Consider the following 24,519-nt stretch of genomic DNA (forward strand, 5'->3'; position numbering starts at 1 on the left):
AGGGTTAAAATAAAATTTTCTACTTACTTGGCAAACATTTAGCGTCAGAATTTTTGAAAAAAGGTTTGCATTCGCAATTATAATCGACGCATACTGAATTTTCTGTCACACAGGGAAGATCATGTGAGCAATATTGATTTACAAGCGCTCCACACGCGCTGCCATTCAGAGCAATAGCGTTTTTTGTGCAAGAACACAAGTTATGGGAGGAGCAAAATGAAAATTTTATATTTCTACAGTCACGATCAGTTTCACAAGTCTTCTGTAAAAGTGCTATGAATAAAAAAAAATTTTGAGAGCTTGAATTTTGATTCTTATTCAAGCGATTGATAACATACCGGACCCACACCGGTCATTCGATAGTGGTGTAAAATAATCAGTGCACTCGCACTTTTCATCGAAACATATGGAATATCGGACGGTACATTCATCATGTTCCGTACACTGAGTTCCTAAGAGAGGTGAGCAAGTCTTCTGATTAGATTCAACGTAACCTGCTTTGCATATACATTGATAATCCGAACATTCAGCATTCGGTATTGCACTGCAGTGACTATTGATCCAACAATTCTGGTTTAACATACCTGAAGAATATAAAACACTTTATTTTATTGAACAATAGCCAAAAATTTCACAACATAACTTACTTGGTAAGCAAGAGAAGATCGAATTGTTTCTATAGTTCATTGCACACTTGCATTTTCTATCTGAACAGACTGAATTGTAAGGAAAGCAGTCCTCATTGATGTCACAGAGCTCTCCTAACAATGAACCAAAACAATTTTTGTCTTCAGAGCAGGATTTATCTGAGAAATTTGCAACAGAATGGTGATAACACTTATTATCAAGACAGAAAGCTTGTTCGGCTTTACAATCTTCATAATTTGTGAAACTCATGTTGAAGAAAAGTGAATGTAGGGTTCTGTTGTAGTAATAACTATTTTGACTGCAAGCACAATTATTTTCTGGGGAACATATCGTGTGGTTGATGTAGAAATTACAATAATCATCATCAGTACAAGGCATTCCTATATAAGCTGCAAAAGGTTTACAGTAAATAATTAGATAACCGATATTTTAATTAATTACTTACGATGTACGCATTGATTGCCGTTGATAGTGACGTATTTAGAACTACATTGGCATTTGTTATTCTTGCATACCGAATTATTTACGCAATCGTTATCCGCCGCACAGTGACTATCTGATACCGGGCCACATAAAGTGTTATTAATAACAGTTGTGTTGAGTGAACAAACGCAATAACTATTTTTCGAGCATTTTGCGAATTTTATTATAGCACACTGTCCATCATAATGGCAACGCAAGCTTCCGATAACTGTAATCATCGACAAATTTTAAGTATAGCGGTAATTTCATGCGAGACTACGCAGATTAAATTACCTGGTAAGCAGTGATTTTCGCGTTCTGAGTAGTTTTTGCTGCACCGACACTCATTATCAATGCACATAGTATTTTTAGTTACGCACGTCTCGTTCTTCCAACAAAATCCTCCCAATAATGGCGCACAGTATGTTTCGTTTAACCTGAGATTGTTCGCTCTGCAAACACATTTCTTCTCCGTAGAGCATTTCGCGTGCATTATTCCATTACAGTCTTCATCTGAGTCGCAAGAGGCTTCTAGTTTAGCTGTATCAGAAAAAATAGTCATACCGCAAACTGATACAGCTCTGTAATCAGCAATTATGACTAATTAGAGTCTTTATGTCTCAAAAAATACTTACTTGTTTCTCCACAGATGAATTCGCTACTTGATTTCTTTAACTTGCATGAAAGGATTGGATCACAGCATGGACGCTGAGAGTGAGGATCACACTGGAAAAATAATTTATAAATTACTAAATATTATCCCGATATATAATATTCTACGATGATTTTACTTCATGATTCCATTGAGCACAATGATTAGAAGACTCATTGGTGATTCCATTTGCTTCGCTAATACACAATATTAGTGAAATTACAACACCACTTGAGATGTAAATAAAGTTATGGGCAAACATTGTAATTTCATTCAATTTAATTAAAAAAATTTAACGATAGAACTATCTCCGGGGTATGGTAAATTTAACGATTCATGAAATTTTATCTTTGTCTTCTTGAGGCGCCGTGATGCGTGACAGCTTAAATAAATTCGGTAAAAATTTTTTTCAATAATTTTTTAATTAAACCTATTTTCGTTACAAATAATAACATAATTTATATCATTATACAATTGTTTTATTAGCAGGGATTTCCAAGATTATCTTCTTTTATTAATAAGCTTTACAATATCAAATTTAATAGCTTTTAAATCAATTATCTTTTATTTTTTTTTTTTCAACAAAGTCCATCATCAACTCAATTATATTTCTAAAAAAAAAATTATTAATTATTTATTTATAGATTAAAAATATCGTATTAAATTTGTTGCGCAAATTAAAAAAATTTTGTCATATAACTTCAGTATTATATTTTTTCAATTAATCATGAAAAAAAAACATTTTTTTTTTATTTTCAGATGTGTAGCATTGCTTATTAAATTTTTATCACAATAATTATTTAAAAAATTTTTATTCTTTTAATTTCAGGATCATTTGAATATCTTGTAAGCAATCATTCAGTATTATTCGACTTGAAATACACAATAATTGTTAGCAACAGCGACAAAGTGAGATTTGCAGCGACAACGGTAGTCTGTGTGCAACCAGAATTTTCAGCCTTTCATTGATCGTCCCTTCAACAATAGCCGTTAAGAGAAGGACGACATGTAGAATTATTTATCGCAATATTATCTACATGACAAACACATTTTCCACTTGCAGCACAACTCCAATGCCAAGAATCACTGCACTCAGAAGTTTCTTAGCAGGAATACATAAAGCGCGCTTTCAAAGAGGTTAGTTTTATAAATATAATTATTAATTTTAGGTTAAGAATAAAATTATTGGCATTGAAGAATGAAATAATACTTACTTTCCATACATTTGTTTACCCTGATAAAAAAAAAGTAATGAGACAAAGAAAAAAGTATTGAAAAGTATTGGTTTTCTAGTTAATCCAATACTTTTTAATACTTTTTTCTTTGTCTCAATACTTTTTTTTATTCAGGGTACGGAAATTGCTGTGTAACCAGATTTGCATTGACACTTACCATCCACACAATGAAATAAATCATTTAAGCATTCTAAATCATTTAAACAAGTTCCATTGATTAAAGGAGTACAAAAATAACGGCCAACTGCAAAGTAGTTGGGAGGACAAATGCATATTTTATCTGAAGAACATATGGAATAATTAATCATCGAACAATCCAAGGATGTAATACATTGGTTGCCCAATGTGCTCAGGAAATTAAAAGCGTTAGTTAAAAATAATGTGATATATTAACTATCAATAAGAAGTGATTATTGCTTTACTTGACTCGCATCTAGAATTGGAACCAACAGCTATAAAACCATCCCTGCACCGACATTTATTGGCAATGCAACCAGAATTGTTGACGTAGCAATCATCATCTACCTGACAGCATTCGTCCAAAAGTGGTGAACATAATGTGCTTTTTATAGAGACATAATTAATCAAACAAGAACATTTTCCGCTTGCAGAACACTTTGCATGCTTGATCAGGTTGCAATTATGATTGTTCTCACAAGACTCTCCAAGACGGACTTCTCAAAACATTGATATTAAGAATTTTATCGAAATCTTTTTTCACGGTTTTTGAAATACCGTAAGTTTTTGATATTAATTCGCTTAACATAAATTTACCGTTATAATTCTGAAATAATACCAAGATTATACTGCAATTTTGCCGCGATTATACTGACATAATTAAAAAATTGCGATATTTAGTATTTTTTATTCGTTGCTACAGTTAAAGTCAGAAAAAATGTGCAGATTATAAAATTTTTTATTTTTATTCCATTAATCCTTACTTATTCATAACTGCAACGCAAGTTTCCGATGACTGTAATCATCAACAAATTTTAAGTTTAGTGGTAATTTCATGCAAGACTACGCAGATTAAATTACTTGGTAAGCACCCGACTAGAAATTGTAGTGAGGAATGCCGAAGAATTAGTGAGGGGCAAGTTTGGCATGCCTAACTTAGGCAAGCCTAATTTGCGCCTTCTTAAATCCACGTTAGGCGAAACGAAGATTGGCATGCCGAATTTGCATGTAATTTGGGACATCTATGGCAAGCCGAACTTCGGAGAACCTTTGGAATGCCTGACTTAATATGGCTCTTTACCGTAAGATGGACGGTGGCGTTGTTTGCTCGGTGGGTCTTATATACGTGACTGAATAAAGTAGTCAGTACTTGTCTCGGATAGCTTAATTGGTAGAGCCCTTGGCGCGTAACCGAGAGATCTGGGTTCGATTCCCAGTCTGGGCTGTCTGATTATTTTTTCAATTACGGAAAAATCCCCGCTGAGTAGGTCCCCCCCTTTCCCCTATCCGTTCTTTCCCAACTCCCTTAAAATTTGCTTTAATATGGCTTACAAATATAAATAATGCTGTGAAGCGGGAAAGAATAGGAGTTACGGTAATTATTACGTGAAGCGTTCCACATTCACGTAACAGGATATTGGTAGGAAAGGATTGAGAAAGCTGGAAGTAACGATAACCAAAGATTTGTCGAAGTTTGGCTTGCCATAAATGTCCCTCATTTCCTTTAAGTTTGGTAAACCGAACTTTCGTAAGTCTTTGGATTTTATAATTTCCTGCAAGTTAGGTATTTCAAACATTCGCCAAACTTTGTCTTACCATAGATGGCCCCAATTACTTTTAAGTTTGGCTAACCGAACTTCCGTAGACCTTTAGATTTTATAATTTCCTGCAAGTTAGGCATTCTAAACGTTTGATGAACTTCGGCGTTTCTTGCCAAAGTACTCTAAAACGGAGTGGGTGAAGATATTTGGATTCAAGTCTTTCCAAGGTTAAGCCTTTTAGTTCTATACATATAAAAGTGTGTATTTATGAGAGTATTTGTGTATTGTACATATAAACATGGTGTCTCATGTACCCGACTAGAAATTTCATTGAGGCATATGCCGAAGAACCAATTCGGGGCAAGTTTGGCTTGCCTAACTTAGGCTTGCCTAGGTTGTACCTCATAAAAACCAAGGTAGGCAGAACGAAATGTTTGGCTTGCCATATTTGAACGTAACTAGGAAAGTATCATGGATTCCTTAAGTCTGATATATCATGGGAACGCCGAACTGATTTCAAGTAACGATCACTTGAGTTTTGTTAGTTTGGAGCGAACTTGGCTTTCCGAACTTAGGCTAGCCCACTTCGAATCTTATTTGTTTTAAATTACGCAAGCCGAACATTGGTTGTGCTTATAAGTATCTTAAAGTAAGAGGTCGCTCATCATCGGCGTAGCGTCGCGGTATGGTATAGGGCCCTCGAACGTCGAATACCGTGTTCGAGTCTTGCGTTCGACATGTACGATTTTTAATAGTTAATAATTACAAATTATAATTACTATTAAGGCGAGTATGAAGTAAAGTTAAGTGTTATGTGTGATTAGTGTATCTAACTCCTTCATCATCTCCTTCCCCCTTGACTTATCAAATCTACCAATCAAAAAAACCTCTTCACATTAAAAAACGCTCCAAAAAACAAAAAAAAATTACAGAAAAAATAAAATTAAATAATAAAAATAATATTGAATAAAAGCAACAAAGAATTTGTTTTTTTTTTTATTCATGATATATTTAAAAAATTTAGTCCTAAATTTAATATTTATACTTAAAATAGTAAAAGAAGATAAAAAAATAAGCATTTGTTATTATTAATTTTCGCTTGATAATAAAAAAGCTAAAAATCAAGAAAAAATTAGATTTTGATTCTTCGTTGCGAATTTGATTTCCAAACTGCAACCTAATCAGGAAGCCGAGTTAGGCTAAGCCTCGCAACTGCGTTACATCTCAAACTTCAGCCTGATTTGGATGCCTCACTTACTGCAAGTTAGGAATTCGGCATGCCTTACTTGAGCCAAATCACTGCCTCACTGAAATTTCTAGTCGGGGCATTGATCTTCGCTTGCTGAGTAGTTTTTCATGCACCGACACTCATTATTAATGCACAGAGTATTTATCGTGACGCATGTCTCGTTTTTCCAACAAAATCCTCCCAAAAATGGCGCACAGTATGTTTCGTTTAACCTGAGATTGTTCGCTCTACAAACACATTTCTTCTCCGTAGAGCATTTCGCGTGCGTTATTTCATATCAGTCTTCATCTGAGACGCAAGAGGCTTCTAGTTTGGCTGTATCTGAAAAAATAGTCATACCGCAAACTGATACAGCTCTGTAATCAGCAATTATGACTAATTAGAGTCTTCATGTCTCAAAAAACACTTACTTGTTTCTCCACAGATGAATTCGCTTCTTGATTTCTTTATTTTGCATGAAAGGACTGGATCACAGCATGGATGCAGAGAGCGAGGATTACACTGGAAAAATAATTTATAAATTAATAAATACTATCCCGATATATAATTTTTTACGATGATAATTACTTCATGATTCCATTGAGCACACTGATTAAAAGGCTCATTGGTGATTCTATTTGCTTCACTAATACACAAGTAGTGAAATTACAACAGCACTCGAAATGTAAATGAACTTACGGGCATACATTGTTATTATGTTCAATTTAATTGAGGAAATTTAAGGAAAAAATTATGAGCGATGAAGAACTTTGCAACGTTTAATAAAATTATATTCTTTTCCGTTTACGGCAGAAGCATTGATAACAACTAAAACAGAATTTATTCATACAACAAGCCATAACCAATTATATTATGTCATTATTTTAGGATTGCTTCATCAATAGAAATTCCAGTAATAAATTTGATCAATTATTTGCTTGAGAAATAAAAATTTATCAAATTGATAAAAAAAATAGACCACTTAAGTTCTTAATATAATTGAAAATTACGGTGATTGTAAGATTACTTCTATTATCTTATCAATTATTCATTTATTTCGTAAGATTGTTACCCAGTTAATAATTATTAATACTTTAGTCAGGTGATATTAAAATATTGAAAAATTTTTCTTAATAATATTCTTAATTTACACATCGATAATCAATGCAAACAGAGTTATTACTAATAACTTATTAGCTATGCATTCATCGTCCTTCCAGCAATAGCTATTGAGTAAAAGAAGACACGTTCGATTATTTATCGCAATGTTATTTTCGAGACAAACACATTTTTCATTTATAACTCAATTCCAATGCCAAGAATCATTACACTTAGAAGTTGAAATGAATTTGACAATAAAACTATCTCTGGGCTATGGTAAATTTAACGGTTCATAAAATTTTATCTCTTTCTTACGGCACCATGGGTAGTGGCTGCTCAAATAAATTCGATAAAAATTCTTCCAATAAGTTTTTAATAAAACCTATTACCGTTACAATTAGTAACAGTATTTGTATTGTCACACAATTGCTTTGTCAACAGGAATTACAAAGATTACCTTTTTTTTTCATCAATAAACTATAGAATGTCAAATTTAATAGCTTTTAAATCAATTATATTTTATTTTTTTCAAAGATGTCCATCATCACTTAAATGAAATTCACAAACAAAATCTTTTATCTATAGATTAATTACCATTATTATCAACTTTCATAACTTTGAACAATAAAATTGTTCATCTAATTTTTTTTTTTGTTATTTGGATTTATAAAAATAGTATATTAGATTCTTATAAATTGCATTTTTAATTCCAAAATTTTTGGATTAATAATTAATTCATAAATTATTTTACTGTTATATTTAAACAACTTGCTCTTAAAGTGTGGCTTAAATATTCGGTACACAATTAATTATTTAGTTTTTATCTTAAAAAAATGTGCTGGTCCTTTGACGTTAATTGATGTATCATTTAAATATGTTGTAAACAATCATTCAGTATTATTCAACTTGAAATACACAATGATTGTTAGCAACAGCGACAAAGTGAGGTTTGCACCGACAACGGTAGTCTGTGCAATCAGAATTTTCAGCCATGCATTGATCGTCCCTCCAACAATAGCCGTTAAGAGAAGGAAGACATGTAGAATTATTTATTGCAATATTGTCCACACGACAAACACATTTTCCACTTGTAGCACAACTCCAATGCCAAGAATCACTGCACTCAGAAGTTTCTTCGCAGGAATACATAAAGCGCGCTGTCAAAGAGGTTAGTTTTATAAATATAATTATTAATTTTAGGTTAAGAATAAAATAAATGACATTGAAGAATAAAACAATGCTTACTTTCTATGCATCTGTCAACGGAAATCGGTGTGTAGCCAGATTTGCATTGACACTTATCATCCACACAATGAAATAAATCATTTAAGCATTCTAAATCATTTGAACAAGTTGCATTGATTAAAGGAGTACAAAAATAACGACCAACTGCAAAATAGTTGGGAGGACAAATGCATATTTTATCTGAAGAACATATGGAATAATTAATCATCGAACAATCCTTGGATGTAATACATTGCTTGCCCAATGTGCCTAGGAAATTAAAAGCGTTAGTTAAAAATAATGTGAGTTATTGACTATCAATAAGAAGTGATTATTGCTTTACTTGACTCGCATCTAGAATTGGAACCAACAGCTATAAAACCATCCCTGCACCGACATTTATTGGCAATGCAACCAGAATTGTTGACGTAGCAATCATCATCTATTTGACAGCGTTCGTTCAAAAGTGGTGAACATAATGTGTTGCTTATAGAGACATAATTAGTCAAACAAGAACATTTTTCGCTTGCAGAACACTTCGCATACTTGATAAGGTTGCAATCATGATCGTTGTCACAAAACTCTCCAAGACGGACTGCTCAAAACATTGATATTAAGAATTTTGTCGAAATCTTTTTTCACGGTTTTTGAAATACCGTAAGTTTTTGATATTAATTCGCTTAACATAAATTTACCGTTATAATTCTGCAATAACGCCAAAATCATACTGCTATTTTGCCGCGTTTATACTGACATAATTAAAAAATTGCGATATTTAGTATTTTTTGTTCGTTGCTGCAGTTAAAGTCATAAAAAATGTGCCGACTATGAAATTTTCAATTTCATTCCATTAATCCTTACGTTTATCAATCTAATCAAAGATTAATTAGTTTTGCAGTTAGGAAAAGACTAGTAACGATCTTGATTTTTCCCATATTTGATTATTGCGCAGCAGTGTACAATGATTTGATGGATCAACAAGAAATTAGATTGCGACGCAAGCTAAATGCTTGTATTAGGTATTTATTTAAAATATTTAGATTTGAGCATGCAACGCGGTTCTCTAAAGAACTTTGCTGGTTAACTCTAAGAGTTAGGAGGATTTTGAATATCGTGTCTCATTTATAAAGCGCTATATTTAGAACAAAAGCCACTTATTGGCAATAATTTGGAAATATGTGAGTTCAGGCCCCGCTGGGGTGATGTGCGGAATAATTTAATTGTTGTACCAGGTTGTTACAGTACCAAATATCATAAATTTTTTTTAGTATGTGCGATTAGAGTATGAAATCGGCTACGTTCCCAGATAGCAAAATGACGTATTAAGTTATTCCGAATGAGTTCAGATTTCTGATTTGGACGTCAGAGTCTACGTCTAAAAGACGTCTTTAAGACCTTCTGAAGAGGTCGAATGCGCCGCTTATTGTAGACTTTAAGAACTCATCAAAACAGGCTCTTAAAGAGCTCTTTTTTCTGAACTCGCACAAATGAATGATTTTTTATCTCTATACGCTATTATAATGATAACAATAATAAGAACACAACAAAAATAATATTAATAATAATAATAATAATAATAATAATAAAAGTAAATTATGAAAAATAATTCAGAGTTTCATGAAGCACCGATGCTGATTTCGAATGTTTATTATTTTAGTTAGACCTAATATTGTCGGTTTAAAGAGAGAAAGTGAAAATCGCAATTGCCGTAACTATGATTCGAACCCGAGTCGCGCGCGTGCTAGATCGATACCTAACCCCCTACGCTGTTCAAACGATATGTCGTTACACATCTCATTATTCTTATAAGCTAAGTTTATATAGTGATGAAATGTTGCGATCATTGTCTATATTATTTATTCTATTTGATACTGTGTATCGATAGAGAAAAAATAACATTGAGTAATATTTATATACTAAAAAATATTCAAAAGTCTACCTGTAATATTTTTTTAAATAGTCTATATAAATTTTGTTTACTTTTCACAATATAAAATCTAATAGATAAATTAATGAATATTGAAAATTCAACAATAATAAATAAGTATATAGTTATAAGATATCGTTAAATTCGAATAAAATGTTTAAAATTGATACATGCAAAGTACTCCTTAAATGTAGAAAGTTCACATAATTTTTTCAGATTAGAATCCAATTTTATTATTTTATCTAAATTAGTTCGATTACGAACCAGATTTTAACATTATTGCCTATTACTTCATAATATAATTTAAAATTTTTGAAAAATTTAATTAACCTGGATTAAGAGAAATGAGTTAACCTATGCCAAGTGTATGTCTATATATTAATCTATTCAAATTGTTTTAAATCATTTAATTCGAATTATCTTTAATCATTTTCAATTTAATTTCTCAATCAGGAAAGTAATAAATGAAAAATGAATAAGATTTTGACAGCTTTATATTAAAAAGAAATTTGTGTTTTTGTTTATAATGTCTATAAGCTCATTATACGCAACTCAAAAAGAAGTCCAAAAAAGAGACTCAGTTAGATGTCAGAAAATTGACTCCAAACTTATGAGTTCATTAAGAGCTCTTAGTTCTGACCTCGTAAAAAAAAGCTCCTTAAGACGTCACATTAGGACTTCTATAAGAAGTTTTTTAAAAGACTTCATACTGAAATCTTTCTGACTTGGATGCTGACTGGGTTCGTACTGTACGTCAGAGCTTACTTTTTCTACTTTCCGTAAGGCGTGTTTTGAGTTTCTGTTGAGTGAGGAAAATGCTCGATATGATAACAATTTCAAATGGAATGTCTCTTTACTCGATGATAATAATGTGATGTATTTAATATATGTTAGAAATGTATTTTTCGCTAATGTTCAATTAATTATTATATAAACTGTAATGAACTATTATCTTTTGTTTATTCACATGTATTGTAATGTACTGTGAAGGGCCACAATGAGCTAAGAGTCTATAACCTCGAAACAATAAATAACAATAATAATAATAATCATTAGTATATTCTTTCCCGCTTCACACCATTATTTATATTTATAAAAATGCTTGCCGTAAGATGGACGGTGTGGCTTAATGTATATAGAATAAGCGAAAGGAAATTTAGTATAGACCGGATAGCTCAAATTGTAGAGTAGCCGACATGTCTTCGGAAGGTTCTGGGTTCGAATCCCAGTCCGAGCTATCTAATAATTTTTTCTCGCATATTCTATAAACTCACATTAAGATGATCCTCTCCACATTCCTTTCTCAATCCTTTCCTAGCAATATCCTGTTACGTGAATGTGGAACGCTTCACGTAATAATTACCGTAACTCCTATTCTTTCCCGCTTCACAGCATTATTTATATTTGTATAAAACGCTTTATACTTTGTGATGTAATTATGTAATTAATAATTAAGTATTAAATACTTTATACTTACATTAAGAATAAGGATTATGGGAAATCAAAAGCTGCTGATAGGGTTGCTAAAGTAGCCGAATTATTAGTTAGTTGTAATTTTGAACAACATGCTCTTCAAATGGAGTCACAGGCACTTGCAGATGAATTGTCCATTTCTGGTCTACAGGAAACATCAGGAGAAAATCTTAAGAAAGCTGTTGAGAATTTACTTATCTTGACAGATACTTCAGTTGATGCATCGAAAATACAGTTTGTTCGTCGAATTGGTAAGCCAGCGGAACCGAGAACGCGTTTTGGAAAGCAGAGAGATCGAGATGTTTTAGTTAAATTTGAAAGTAAAGAAGTAGTAGATCACATTATTGGGAAGGTAAAGGATATTGTGATTCCGGGCAATAGACTTTTAGTGGATGATGATGTGTCATCTCAACCTATTCGTATACATCGCAGGCATCCATTGGCTTTGTATAAATTTCGGCAGCAGGTCCTTAATACGTATTCGAAATTGATTCTAAGGAATGTTTGGATAGCTGGAGCAGCTGTTTATGTTAGATTTTTATCAGAGAAGCCACCGTTGAGATTGTTACCTTCATCAGGCATGGAGGTTTTGCAAAAGAATCTGCAATAACTTATGCCCACTCAGTCATTATTAAGTTCGGATGTATCAGCTACTTCAATTTCAGTGAATCGACAGCCTCTCAACATTTGTCATGTGAATATCCGTTCGCTCAACAGTAACTTTTGTTTATTCAAGGAGTTTTTTAGAACACATTCTTTTGACATTATAGCTGTCAGTGAAACGTGGTTAAACTTTAACATGTCAGATGCTCAGTTCAAAATTCCATCGTTTACCTTATTTAAAAATGATCGTACTAATAGAAATGGTGGGGGTGTTGCGTTGTATATTTGGAATGCTCTTGCGTCTAGATTTGTGCTAACTTCAACTTATCTTCGGAGCCATCCTGAATACCTTTTCATGGAAGTGTGGCATACTAGAAGACAAAAAATTTTAGTTGGCGTTGTGTATAATCTCGAAATCGGATTGTCTATTGGAATTCTGTGGATGCTTGGGCCTACATTTACTTAATTATGATAATACTCATCACACTGCTTACAGCCACTCATGGATTGATCATTGTTTGGTAAGCGATCGGGACTTAGTTCTGACTACCAAGCAGTCGTCAGAACCGTTCCTCGCAACAATAATTTCTCTGCAATATGATTATAACATACCGTCAGTTGGTCACAGAAGAATATGGTGCAGAAATTGGGCACGGATTGATGATACCAACCTTCAACAGCTCTGTTTAGGTCTAGATCTCTCGGACATTGCTACATCAACATATTGGGGGTGTAATAGAAGAACTAGCACCGCTCAGAGAGGTTACTGTTCGGGATCAACCGGCTCCATGGATCAATATGGATATCAAGACTCTTCAGCGTCGCCGATCGAAGCTGTACAGGATATTCAAAAGATCCGGCTTGGAGTTTAAAGAGTATGCTAACCTATGTAAAATAATTAAAGGCAGAATTTCTGGGGCAAAGAAAAACTATTTTGATTATCGTTTTCGGAATTGTAAAAATGCTAAATCATGTTGGAATGATTTTCGGAATTTAGGATTAATTAAAAGTTCAGATTCCAATATTTACCATGATCTTAACATAGATGAATTGAATACATATTTCGTGACGGTGGCGGGTTCATTTTCGGATAATATTGATTATATTTGTATTAATAAATGTTTAACTAGGTATGAGACGACTTTTGAATTTAATAGACTGGAATGTGATATTGTAAAAAAGGCAATCATGAGACTGACTTCTAGCTCTACGGGTCCTGATGGTTTTGATATAAAAACATACAAAATTGTAATGCCTTATTTTCTGGAAACTATTACTGATTTATTTAATCTATCTCTCTCTTCAGGTTTCTTCCCATCGATCTGGAAACAGTCTTATGTGTTGCCTTTGCCGAAAACTCGGAGTCCAACTGTGTTTTCAGACTACAGGCCAATATCAATAACTTGTACATTGTCAAAAGCGCTAGAAAGATGTGTCCATGATCAAATTATTAATTATTTAATTGTCAATGGAATTATTGATGATTACCAAACTGGCTTTCGGGAAGGTCTGAATACACAGGATGCTGTTTTGAGGTTATGTGATGATATTAGATTAGGCATTGATAACACAATGATTACTATTGCTGTATTTTTCGACTTCAGCAAAGCGTTTGACTCTGTTGTGCATAAGATTTTAATATTTAAATTAAAGGCTATAGGTTTTGGAGATCTTGCTATTGATTGGATTGTATCATACTTAAAAGATAGGCTGCAAGCAATTAGAATTGATAATTCTGGTATATCAGACTGGAAAGAAATTTCGAGTGGTGTTCCGCAGGGCAGTGTCCTTGGACCACTACTTTATTCCATTTATGTTACAGATTTGGGTGTATTACTTAAGCGCTGTAAGCACTTGTTTTATGCTGATGATTTGGTTGTCTATTTAACATGTAAACCTTATGATATAGAAAGTTCTGTAAGAATTCTGAATGAGGAAATTGCTATAATTCTGAAGTAGTGTATTATAAACGGTCTTAAACTAAATCCTAACAAAACAAAGACAGTGATTTTTGGATCAGCACAAAAATTGGCTGATGTTCAATGTGAAGTGATTCCAAATATAGTTGTAAACTATAGTCAACTATAGTTGACTATTGTAAATCAGTAAAGTATCTAGGAGTCATACTTCAAGACACTCTAACTTGGTCCTTACAAATTACTGAGGTTTGCAAAAGTAGCATGAGAGTACTTGCACAGTTAAAGATGAATGGAGATGTTTTTTCATTGCCTGTTAGGAAAAGATTGGTCACTACTCTAATTTATCCTATTTTTGATTATTGCGCGGCTATTTATACTGATATTACAGGTCAACAACAGACTAGACTTCAGAGAAAATCAAATGCTTGTGTACGATACATTTTTAAAATATCAAAGTATGAACATGTTACTCAATATTATACTGAGCTTCGTTGGCTGACACTTAGTTCTAGGCGTAAATTTTTCTTATCGTGTCTTATTTATAAAGCATTGTATCTTAATCAAAAGCCTCTAATTAGGCGAGACTTAGAAATTCTTGAGCCTCGCCTACGCCGAGGAGATATTCGTCAAGACTATCTTGAGTTACCGGTTTATCATTCAGCGAAGTATGAAAAATCATTCTTGATATCTGCGATTAAAATCTGGAATCAATTACCAGCTGATTGAACGACGTTACCAACGTTTATGGAGTTTCGAACTGCTTGTTATGAATATTTTTAACAATCTGATAGATCATAATATGTATTCATTGTATTAGAATTAAGTGATGATTGAGTGATTGAGTGACTGAGTGTTTAACACACTATATTATATATACTACTTTATATATATACTTTATATATACTACTTAACACACTACTTTATATATTATATTAAGATTTTTTGTATCAATTTTGGATGGCCGCAAGGAGTTTCGACTTCATGGCCAATTAAATAAATAAATAATAATAATAATAATAATTAGATGTAAAGCGTAGAGATTGTAGAATTTTTAAAGATCGGCGATGAGTAAGTAAGTATAAAGTAAATGTGCGGTACATTTACAGTTTTAATGTTGTTAATAGACCGTAATTTTCCTATCGTATTGTCGTAAATACTCGTTTATTTCGTAATAATTCGGCAAAAAAAACTGGCTAATTTAGTTGAAGTATTACGGTGAACATATAGCATTTATATCGTATGAATACGGTATCTTTGCGGCATTTTCAAAAACCACGAGGGTTTAAATAAAATTTTCTACTTACTTGGCAAACATTTAGCGTCAGAATTTTTGAAAAAACGTTTGCATTCACACTTATCATCGACGCATACTGAATTTTCTGTCACACAGGGAAGATCATGTGAGCAATATTGATTCAAAAGCGCTCCACACGCGCTACCATTCAGAGCAATAGAGTTTCTTGTGCAAGAACACAAGTTATGGGAGGAGCAATATGAAAATTTTATATTTTCACAATCAAGATTGGTTTTACAGGTCGTGTGTAAGATTTCTACGAATCAAAAAAAATTTTAAGAGCTCGAATTGTAATTCTTGCTCAAGTGATTGATAACTTACTGGACTGACAACGTTCATTCGATAGTGGTGCAAAAAAAGTAGCGCACTTGCACTTTCCATCGAAACATATTGAATGTCGGACGGCACATTCATCAAGTTTCGTACATTGAGTTCCTAAGAGAGGTGAGCAAGTCGTTGGATTAGATTCAGCGTAACCTACTTTGCATTTACATTGAAAATCCAAACATTCAGCATTTGGTATTGCACTGCAGTAACTATTGATCCGACAATTCCGGTTTAACATACCTGAAGAATATAAGACACTTTATTGTATTGAACAATAACCAAAAATTTCACAACATAACTTACTTGGTAAGCAAAAGAAGATAGATTTGTTCCTATAGTTCATTGCACACTTGCATTTTTTATCTGAACAGATTGAATTGTAAGGAAGGCAGTCTTTATCGATGTCACAAAGCTCTCCTAACAAAGAACCAAAACAATTTATATCTTCAGAGCAAAATTTATCTAAGAAACCTGCGACAGAATGGTGATAACACTTATTATCAAGACAGAAAGCTTGTTCGGCTTTACACTCTTCATAATTTGTGAAGCTCATGTTGAAGAGAAGTGAATGTATGGTTCTGTTGTAGTAATAACTATTATGTCTGCAAGCACACTTATTTTCTGAGGAACATATTGCGTAGTTGATGTAGAAATTACAATAATCATCATCAGTACAAGACATTCCTATATAAGCTGCAAAAGATTTACAGTAAATAATTAGATAACCGATATTTAAATTAATTACTTACGGTGTACGCATTGATTGCCGTTGATAGCGACGAATTTAGAACTACATTGGCATTTGTTATTCTTGCATACCGAATTATTGACGCAATCGTTATCCGCCGCACAGTGACTATCTAATACCGGTCCACATGAAGTGTTATCAATAACAGCTGTGTTGATTGAACAAACGCAATAACTATTTTTCGAGCATTTTGCAAATCTTATTCCATCACAATATTTATCATAATGGCAACGCAAGCTTCCGATAACTGTAATCATCGACAAATTTTAAGTTTAGCGGTAATTTCATGCGAGACTACGCAGATTAAATTACCTCGTAAGCATTGATTTTCGCGTGCTGAGTAGTTTTCTCTGCACCGACACTCATTATTAATGCACAGAGTATTTTCAGTTACGCACGTCTCGTTCTTCCAACAAAATCCTCCCAATAATGGCGCACAGTATGTTTCGTTTAACCTTAGATTGTTCGCTCTGCAAACACATTTTTTCTCCGTAGAGCATTTCGCGTGGATTATTCCATTACAGTCTTCATCTGAGACGCAAGAGTCTTCTATTTTGGCTGTATCAGAAAAAATAGTCATACCGCAAACTGATACAGCTCTGTAATCAGCAATCATGACTAATTAGAGTCTTCATGTCTTAAAAAACACTTACTTTTTTCTTGACACATGAATTCGTCTTTTGATTCCTTTAACTTGCATGAGAGGATTGGATCACAGCATGGACGCAGAGAGTGAGGATCACACTGGAAAAATAACTTGTAAATTAATAAATACTCTCCCGATATATAATTTTCTACGATGATATTTACTTCGTGATTTTCGCGTGCTGAGTAGTTTTCTCTGCACCGACACTCATTATTAATGCACAGAGTATTTTCAGTTACGCACGTCTCGTTCTTCCAACAAAATCCTCCCAATAATGGCGCACAGTATGTTTCGTTTAACCTGAGATTGTTCGCTCTGCAAACACATTTCTTCTCCGTAGAGCATTTCGCGTGCGTTATTCCATTACAGTCTTCATCTGAGACGCAAGAGTCTTCTAGTTTGGCTGTATCAGAAAAAATAGTCATACCGCAAACTGATACAGCTCTGTAATGAGCAATTATGACTAATTAGAGTCTTCATGTCTCAAAAAACACTTACTTGTTTCTCCACAGATGAATTCGCTTCTTGATTTCTTTAACTTGCATGAGAGGATTAGATCACAGCATGGACGCAGAAAGTGAGGATCACACTGGAAAAATAATTTATAAATTAATAAATACTATCCCGACATATAATTTTATACGATGATATTTACTTCATGATTATATTGAGCACAATGATTGGAAGACTCATTGGTGATTCCATTTGCTTCACTAATACACAATATTAGTGATATTACAACACCACTTAAGATGTAAATGAAGTTATGGGTGAACATTGTTATTTCATTCGATTCAATTAAGAAAATTTAAGAAATAAATGATGAGCTGGGAAGAACTTTGCAACGTTAATATAAAAAAAATTCTATTTTCATTCGTTCACAGTAGAAGAATGATAACAACTAGAATAGAATTATTTCGTACATCAATCTATAACCAATGATATTATGTGATTATTTTAGAACTGCTTCATCGATAGAAATTCCAGTAATTAATTTTTATCAAAATGCTTGAACCATACAATTATATCAATTCAATAAAAAAAATAAGCCATTTTAAGTTCTTAAAATAGGAAATAATGAAAAATAACGTTGATTGAAGAATTACTTTTATTATTAATAATAAAATTTTATCAGAACATTTATTTATTTCGTAAGATAGTTACCCAATATATAACTATGAAAACTTTAGTTTGGTGATGTTAAAATATCGAAAAATGTATCTTATAAATATTCTTAATTTTCATTTTGGAATACGCAAAGATTGCCAGCAGCTTGTACATGATTAGGCTTACATCTACATCGATAATCAATGCAAAGAGAGTTTTCAGCCATGCATTGATCGTCCTTCATGCAATAGCCGTTGAGAAAAGGAAGAATTGTCTGATTACTTATCGCTAGGTTATTCACGTTACAAACACATTTTCCATTTGCAGCACAATTCCAATGCCAAGGATCACTGCACTCAGTAACTTCTTTACAAGAATACAATGAATCCGCTGTTGAAATAGTTTTAATGTAATAAAAGTTAATTTGTAATTAAGTATTCTACAAAAATTTTGAAATAAAAGATTCCTTTAAAAAAAAAACAAGGTCTTATGTGACTTTAAATGCTTTAGGCATATTAATTACTATCATAAAGTTATTATCATTTAATTACTGTAAGAATTTATCCATTACTTTTTTTTCTCAAGTATAACGTCTAAAAAATAAAACTTCTACTATTATTATTATTAATAATAATAAAAAGAAGAAAAAAAAACTTACCATTATTGTGACCATGAAAAGACGGTCTAATAAGGAGAGCGGACTCGAAAAAAATGAATAAAAACAAACCCTACTGTTTAAAATTTCCAATAGGATCCCATCAAAAGCGATAAAAGCCACTTAGAAACCCATAAATTTTATTGGTTTCTAAGTGGCTTTTGTCGCTTTTTATGAAATCTTATTGGAGCTTTTCAACAGGGAACACCAGTAAACTCGTTTGTCGATCATAATAAATCTTCTTGTTGTTGTTCTTAAGATCTCAAAATGATAAAGGACATTCATGCGCTACCCTTAAGTTAAATGTTATTGGAACCTTATGTTGTTCTCGGAACTTATATTGTTCTTGGAACCTGTTACTGTTCTTGGAGCCTGATATTTTTCTTAGAACCTACAATTGTTCTTAGAACCGACTGTTGTTCTCAGAGCCTAATATTGTTCTCGGAAGTTATATTGTTCTTGGAACCTGGTACTGTTCTTGGAACCTCATATTGTTTTTAGAACCTAAAATTGTTCTTGGAACCTAATCTTGTTCTTAGAACCTGGTGTTGTTCTCGGAACCTAATACTGTTTTTAAAACCTTTAAAAACTATTATAATTAAGCTTATAAAAACTATAAAATAAAAGTTTATATCTACTAGTATGTCTTACGCATGAACGTCCTCGAAATTAAAAGATGGAATCATACTTACTTCTCATGCATTTGTCGACGGAAATGGTCAAATGTTATAGGAACTTTGTATTGCTCTTAAAACCTACTATCGTTCTTAGAACCTACTATTGTTCTTAGAATCTAATATTGTTTTTAGAATCTAACATTGTTCTTAGAACCTATTATTGTTTTCAGAGCCTAATATCGTTCTTGAAACTTATATTGTTCTTGGCACCTAATGTTGTTCTTAGGATCTAATATTGTTCTTAGAACCTAATCCTTTTCTTAAAGCCTAATATTGTTCTAGGAACTTAGTACTGTTCTTGGAACCTGATATTTTTCTTAGAACCTATTATTGTTCTTAGAACCTAATATTGTTCTTAGAACCTACTATTCTTCTTAAAAACTAATCCTGTTCTGAAAGCCTAATATTGTTCTCGGAACTTATATTTTACTTGGAACTTAACAGCAAATTAGGTTACAGAGAAAGTTAAATGCTTGTGTTCGCTACATTTTCAAAATATCCAGGTATGAGCATGTAACACCGTATTATGCAGATCTGCACTGGTTAACACTTAAGACTCGGAGAGATTTCTTTTTGTCGTGTCTCGTTTATAAAGCCTTATATTTAAATCAGAAGCCACTTATTGGCAGTCTGTTACATATTCGTGAGCCTCGTCTCCGTAGGGGTGATGTGCGTCAGGATTATCTTGAGTTGCCGAGCTGTCATAGTACGAAATATGATAAGTTTTTTTTAGTTAGTGCAGTCAGAGCTTGGAATCGGTTACCTAATCAATGTACGTCACAGCCTGATTTTCAAACTTTCAGACAAGCCTATTATGAGTTTTTGCTGAGTGAAGAGAATGTTTTTGATGGTCTTTAGAATTGATGGATGATGGGACGTAATAGCTAATGTAATTTAATAATAATGATTTGTTATAATTTGTTTAAAACTGTTTTACACTATTGTATGAAAATTTTTGTATTTATCTTGGAGGGCCGCAAGGAGTCTTGACTCCATGGCCTTAATAAATAAATAATAATAATAATAATAATAAAATAACTTAGTACTGTTCCTGGAACCTAATATTGTTCATAGAAACTGGTGTTGTTTTCGGAACCTAATACTTTTTTTAAAACCTTCAAAAACTATTGTAATTAATCTTATAAAAACTAAAAATTAAAAATTTATATCTACTAGTATGTTTTACGCATGAACGCCCTTGAAATTAAAGGATGAAATAATACTTACTTTTCATGCATCTGTCAACGGAAATGGATATATAACCATGTATGCATTGACACTTACTATTCACACAACAAAATTTACCAGACAAGCATTCTTCATCGCTAGTACAATCTGAATTGATTGTCGGTACACAAAGATGATTGCCGATTGCAAAATAGTTTTGAGGGCAAATACAAATGCCATTTGATGAACATACAGAATTCAAAATAATTGAACAATTTTCCATTTCGTCACATTGTTTGCCCAATGCGTCTACAAAAGTGATTTAGTTAGTTTTATTTAATTAATATCCAAGAGAATAATTAAAGTGATTGAAATTTCACTTGCTTAATTGACATTTAGAATTTGAAGGGTCAGCAGCGAAAAAATTCTTGCATCCGCACTTACTATCCATGCAAATAGAATTTTCAACGTAGCAGTCTGCATCTTCGTCGCAATTTCTACCTATAAGAGCTTTACAAGCTCTGGCGTTGTTGCCTGCGAGGTAATTATCTTGGCAACTACATTTTTTGTTCGTGGAACATTGAGCATGATTCATCATCATGCAGTCATCATTATTTTCACATGATTTTCCGAGATACACTGCACGGAAAAAATAAAACAGCAATGATTACTGTTCCGTTCAAATATTAGAAAAATGTTCATAGTCAGTATAGTCAGTTCTGTACAAAACACGACTGCTTAGTGCCAGAACAAGACTCAGTAGTGTGCAGACAATAATCAGTAGTTTTTATGTAGCGCTCTCTACTGTCCCAAACATTTTAACCTCATTTTCTTCTAAAACAGTACTGAGTACTGCACAAAATAGTAATCAGTGTTGTTTTTTTTCCTCCGTGTGCGTAGAATATTGCCGTCAAAAATGGTAAATAGTAACATCGCATTAAGAATAACGATTTGAAAAGTTATATAGATAAAAATTTTTAATACTTTCTTTAAAGGGACAATTCTGATTTGTAACTTTAAAAAAGAATTTTTTCTACATATTTCCAAAGGGTGTCCCGTTAAATGATCCCCAGAATTTAATACCATGACAGCTAATACCTGTAATTTGATCCCAAATTCTTAAGGAGATCCACGCGACCCGAGAAAAAATATTTATATATAAATTGGTTATATATGATTATATATGAAAAATGGCCAAATATAATCATATATATTTATATATAACAATATTTAATTATATATTTATTACATCTAATTAATTATTGGGTTAATTTTATGGATAGAGTATTTAATATGGTCCTACGTAATTCTCTGTAACCAATTAAAATGCAAAAAAAAATATCTAATTATAATTTTACGGCTATAACACCAGCGGTCACCCATCCAACTATTAACCCTGCTCAATGCTGCTTAACTTAAGTGATCTCCGTGCGTCTTGAAGTTTCTGTCTGCTGTGCTGCTGTCTTAGATGAAAATGATACTATGATCTACATAATGTATCATATGGGTTTATCATAAATATAATATAAAAATTGATTTTATAATATATTTGGATAGTCATAATTCATAATTTATTTATTTGACCGAATCTCATTATAATATAACACTTATTTAAATAATAAAATAAATAATGATTTTACTATTAGGTAGTAGCAGAGCAGACCAAAACATCTCATAGGAAATGTAACAAATTTTGTATTTCAGAATTATTTAAACGTAATTATAAACATCATTTTACACTTTTTGTGATTACCAAAAAAAAATTTTTTTTCAAAGAAAAAATTTTTATATACGTTAATTATATATAAGCATGTATAATTATATATACTTATATATAATTATATATGGGATTATATATAATCTTGGATGGCTGTATATTGCTCCATATATAGTCATATATAATTATATATGATTATATATGACCTCATATACAATTCCATATATTATCATGAATGATTATATACAACTATATATAATTATATATGGAACTATATATAATCTTGCTTGGCTGTATATTGCTCCATATATAGTCATATATAATTATATATGATTATATATGACCTCATATACAATTCCATATATAATCATGTATGGTTATATATAATTATATATGGAACTATATAATCTTGCTTGGTTGTATATTGCTCCATATATAGTCATACATAATTATATATGATTATTTATAACCTCATATACAATTCGGTATATAATCATGTATGATTATATATACTTAGATATAATTGTATATGGAACTATATATAATCTTGCATGGCTGTATATTGCTCCATATATAGTCATATATAATTATATATAATCATGTATGATTATATATAATTATATATGATTATATATAATTGTATATAATTATATATGTGATTCCATATATAGTCATATTATATGATTTTATACAATTAAATATGATTATATAGAAACATTTTTTCTCGGGGAAGTAGTAAAATTTTCAAAACTTTCTGAACCTTTGTAAATTCAATCTACGTAGCTTAATAATTAATAAAAAAATTAAAAAACAGCAGCTTTCCGGGATATTTAATCAAATAATTAGGTTTGAAAATTGTAATTTTTACATGTAGGTAAATGGAGATTCCACTAGCCGTGTATTTGGTTAAGAATTTAATGCAATTAACGATTTAAAAAAAATTTTATTTTCATTGAATTTATTGAAAAAATAATAAGCTATCGATTAAAACAATAAAAAAGTAGCTTTCCGAACCTATTACGGAGATATTTTATATTTTTTATGAAAAATCACACGGAACTTCCGTTCTTTAAAGTCTTGTATTTGACTTGGCAACAACGCTTGCGCAGTTACCCATGCGCATAAGTAACCGCGGTTTTTTAAATGCTAGAAGATTTTAGTAATTTTAGTTAGACAGTAAACATAAATAAATTTGAAGGTTAGGGAACTCTTGCGGTGTTGTCAAGTGTATACCGGTAATTCAGAGTGCTATATTTTTTATTAGTCAATTAAATGTTAATAATTATTTAATGGGTAAATTTTTCGGAAATTTCCTCAAAAATGTTATTAATTAATTTAAAAATGAATTTGAAGATAACAAAAGTTTTCTACGTATTATTTTTTTATAGATATTCTTCACACAAGGAGGGTACTAGGATCTCCTTAATCAATAACATTGTTCATGTGATTTTTTTTTGTAATTTGGATTTATAAAAATAATCTATTCAATTTTGATAAATATAATCAAAAACCAGCTCTTAATTTTCAAATTTGATGTTTTATGAAAATAACTGCGAATGCGAAATTTAAATTTCCCGCTCAAAACTCACCATTTAAATAAACGCCCTCTCTAAACATTTATTTATAAAAAATTTGAAAAACTTTAAGCGCAATTTTTAAAAAATATTTTTTTGTACCAATTTAATAAATTAAAAAATTAAAAAATTAAAAACGTCGGATTACTTTAGTATTAATACACACGGACTATTTTTCTTAGCGGAGTAAGAGATTATTTAGTCGTTCTACAAATCTTACGTGTTAGAGGGAGAGAATCCGAACAAATTAATTTTATTTATGATTAAATTTTTAAAATTATAATTAATTATAAATAATAAATTTTTATTAATTTTTCTGTTGATAATAATATATTTATTTTCATAAAAATTTTTGAATTTCAAGTGAACTAACCAGCAACGCCATCTTTATTAGAATTATAAGAACAACTCAGCCAT

The 24,519-nt window shown here is 31.7% G+C and overlaps 1 protein-coding gene and 1 long non-coding RNA gene across 2 annotated transcripts; one reads left to right on the plus strand and one right to left on the minus strand.

Moving 5' to 3' along the window:
- Positions 1–318: 318 nt before the first annotated feature.
- LOC123267221 (prion-like-(Q/N-rich) domain-bearing protein 25) lies at positions 319–1,471 on the minus strand. The gene is made up of 4 exons (XM_044731774.1): positions 1,405–1,471; positions 1,094–1,339; positions 648–1,037; positions 319–584 (listed from the first exon to the last, which is right to left on the minus strand). The coding sequence occupies exons 1-4, from the start codon at positions 1,469–1,471 to the stop codon at positions 319–321; spliced, it is 969 nt and encodes a 322-aa protein (XP_044587709.1).
- A 2,477-nt stretch (positions 1,472–3,948) lies between these two features.
- Positions 3,949–24,504, plus strand: LOC123267517. Its single transcript, XR_006510063.1, has 3 exons — positions 3,949–4,038; positions 17,718–17,975; positions 24,467–24,504. It is a non-coding gene; the product is annotated as an uncharacterized LOC123267517 (long non-coding RNA).
- The last annotated feature ends 15 nt before the right edge of the window (positions 24,505–24,519 follow it).

The sequence above is a fragment of the Cotesia glomerata genome, linkage group LG6 (genome assembly GCF_020080835.1).
Source record: "Cotesia glomerata isolate CgM1 linkage group LG6, MPM_Cglom_v2.3, whole genome shotgun sequence".
In the NCBI taxonomy this organism is placed as follows: domain Eukaryota; kingdom Metazoa; phylum Arthropoda; class Insecta; order Hymenoptera; family Braconidae; genus Cotesia; species Cotesia glomerata.

Coding starts and splice junctions, on each gene's coding strand:
- LOC123267221 (XM_044731774.1), bottom strand. CDS start 1,471: ATGTGCATTGATAATGAGTGTCGGTGCAGCAAAAACTACTCAGAACGC. Junction 1,340..1,404: donor CGAAAATCACTGCTTACCAG/GTAATTTAATCT, acceptor CGATGATTACAG/TTATCGGAAGCTTGCGTTGC. Junction 585..647: donor GATCTTCTCTTGCTTACCAA/GTAAGTTATGTT, acceptor TATATTCTTCAG/GTATGTTAAACCAGAATTGT.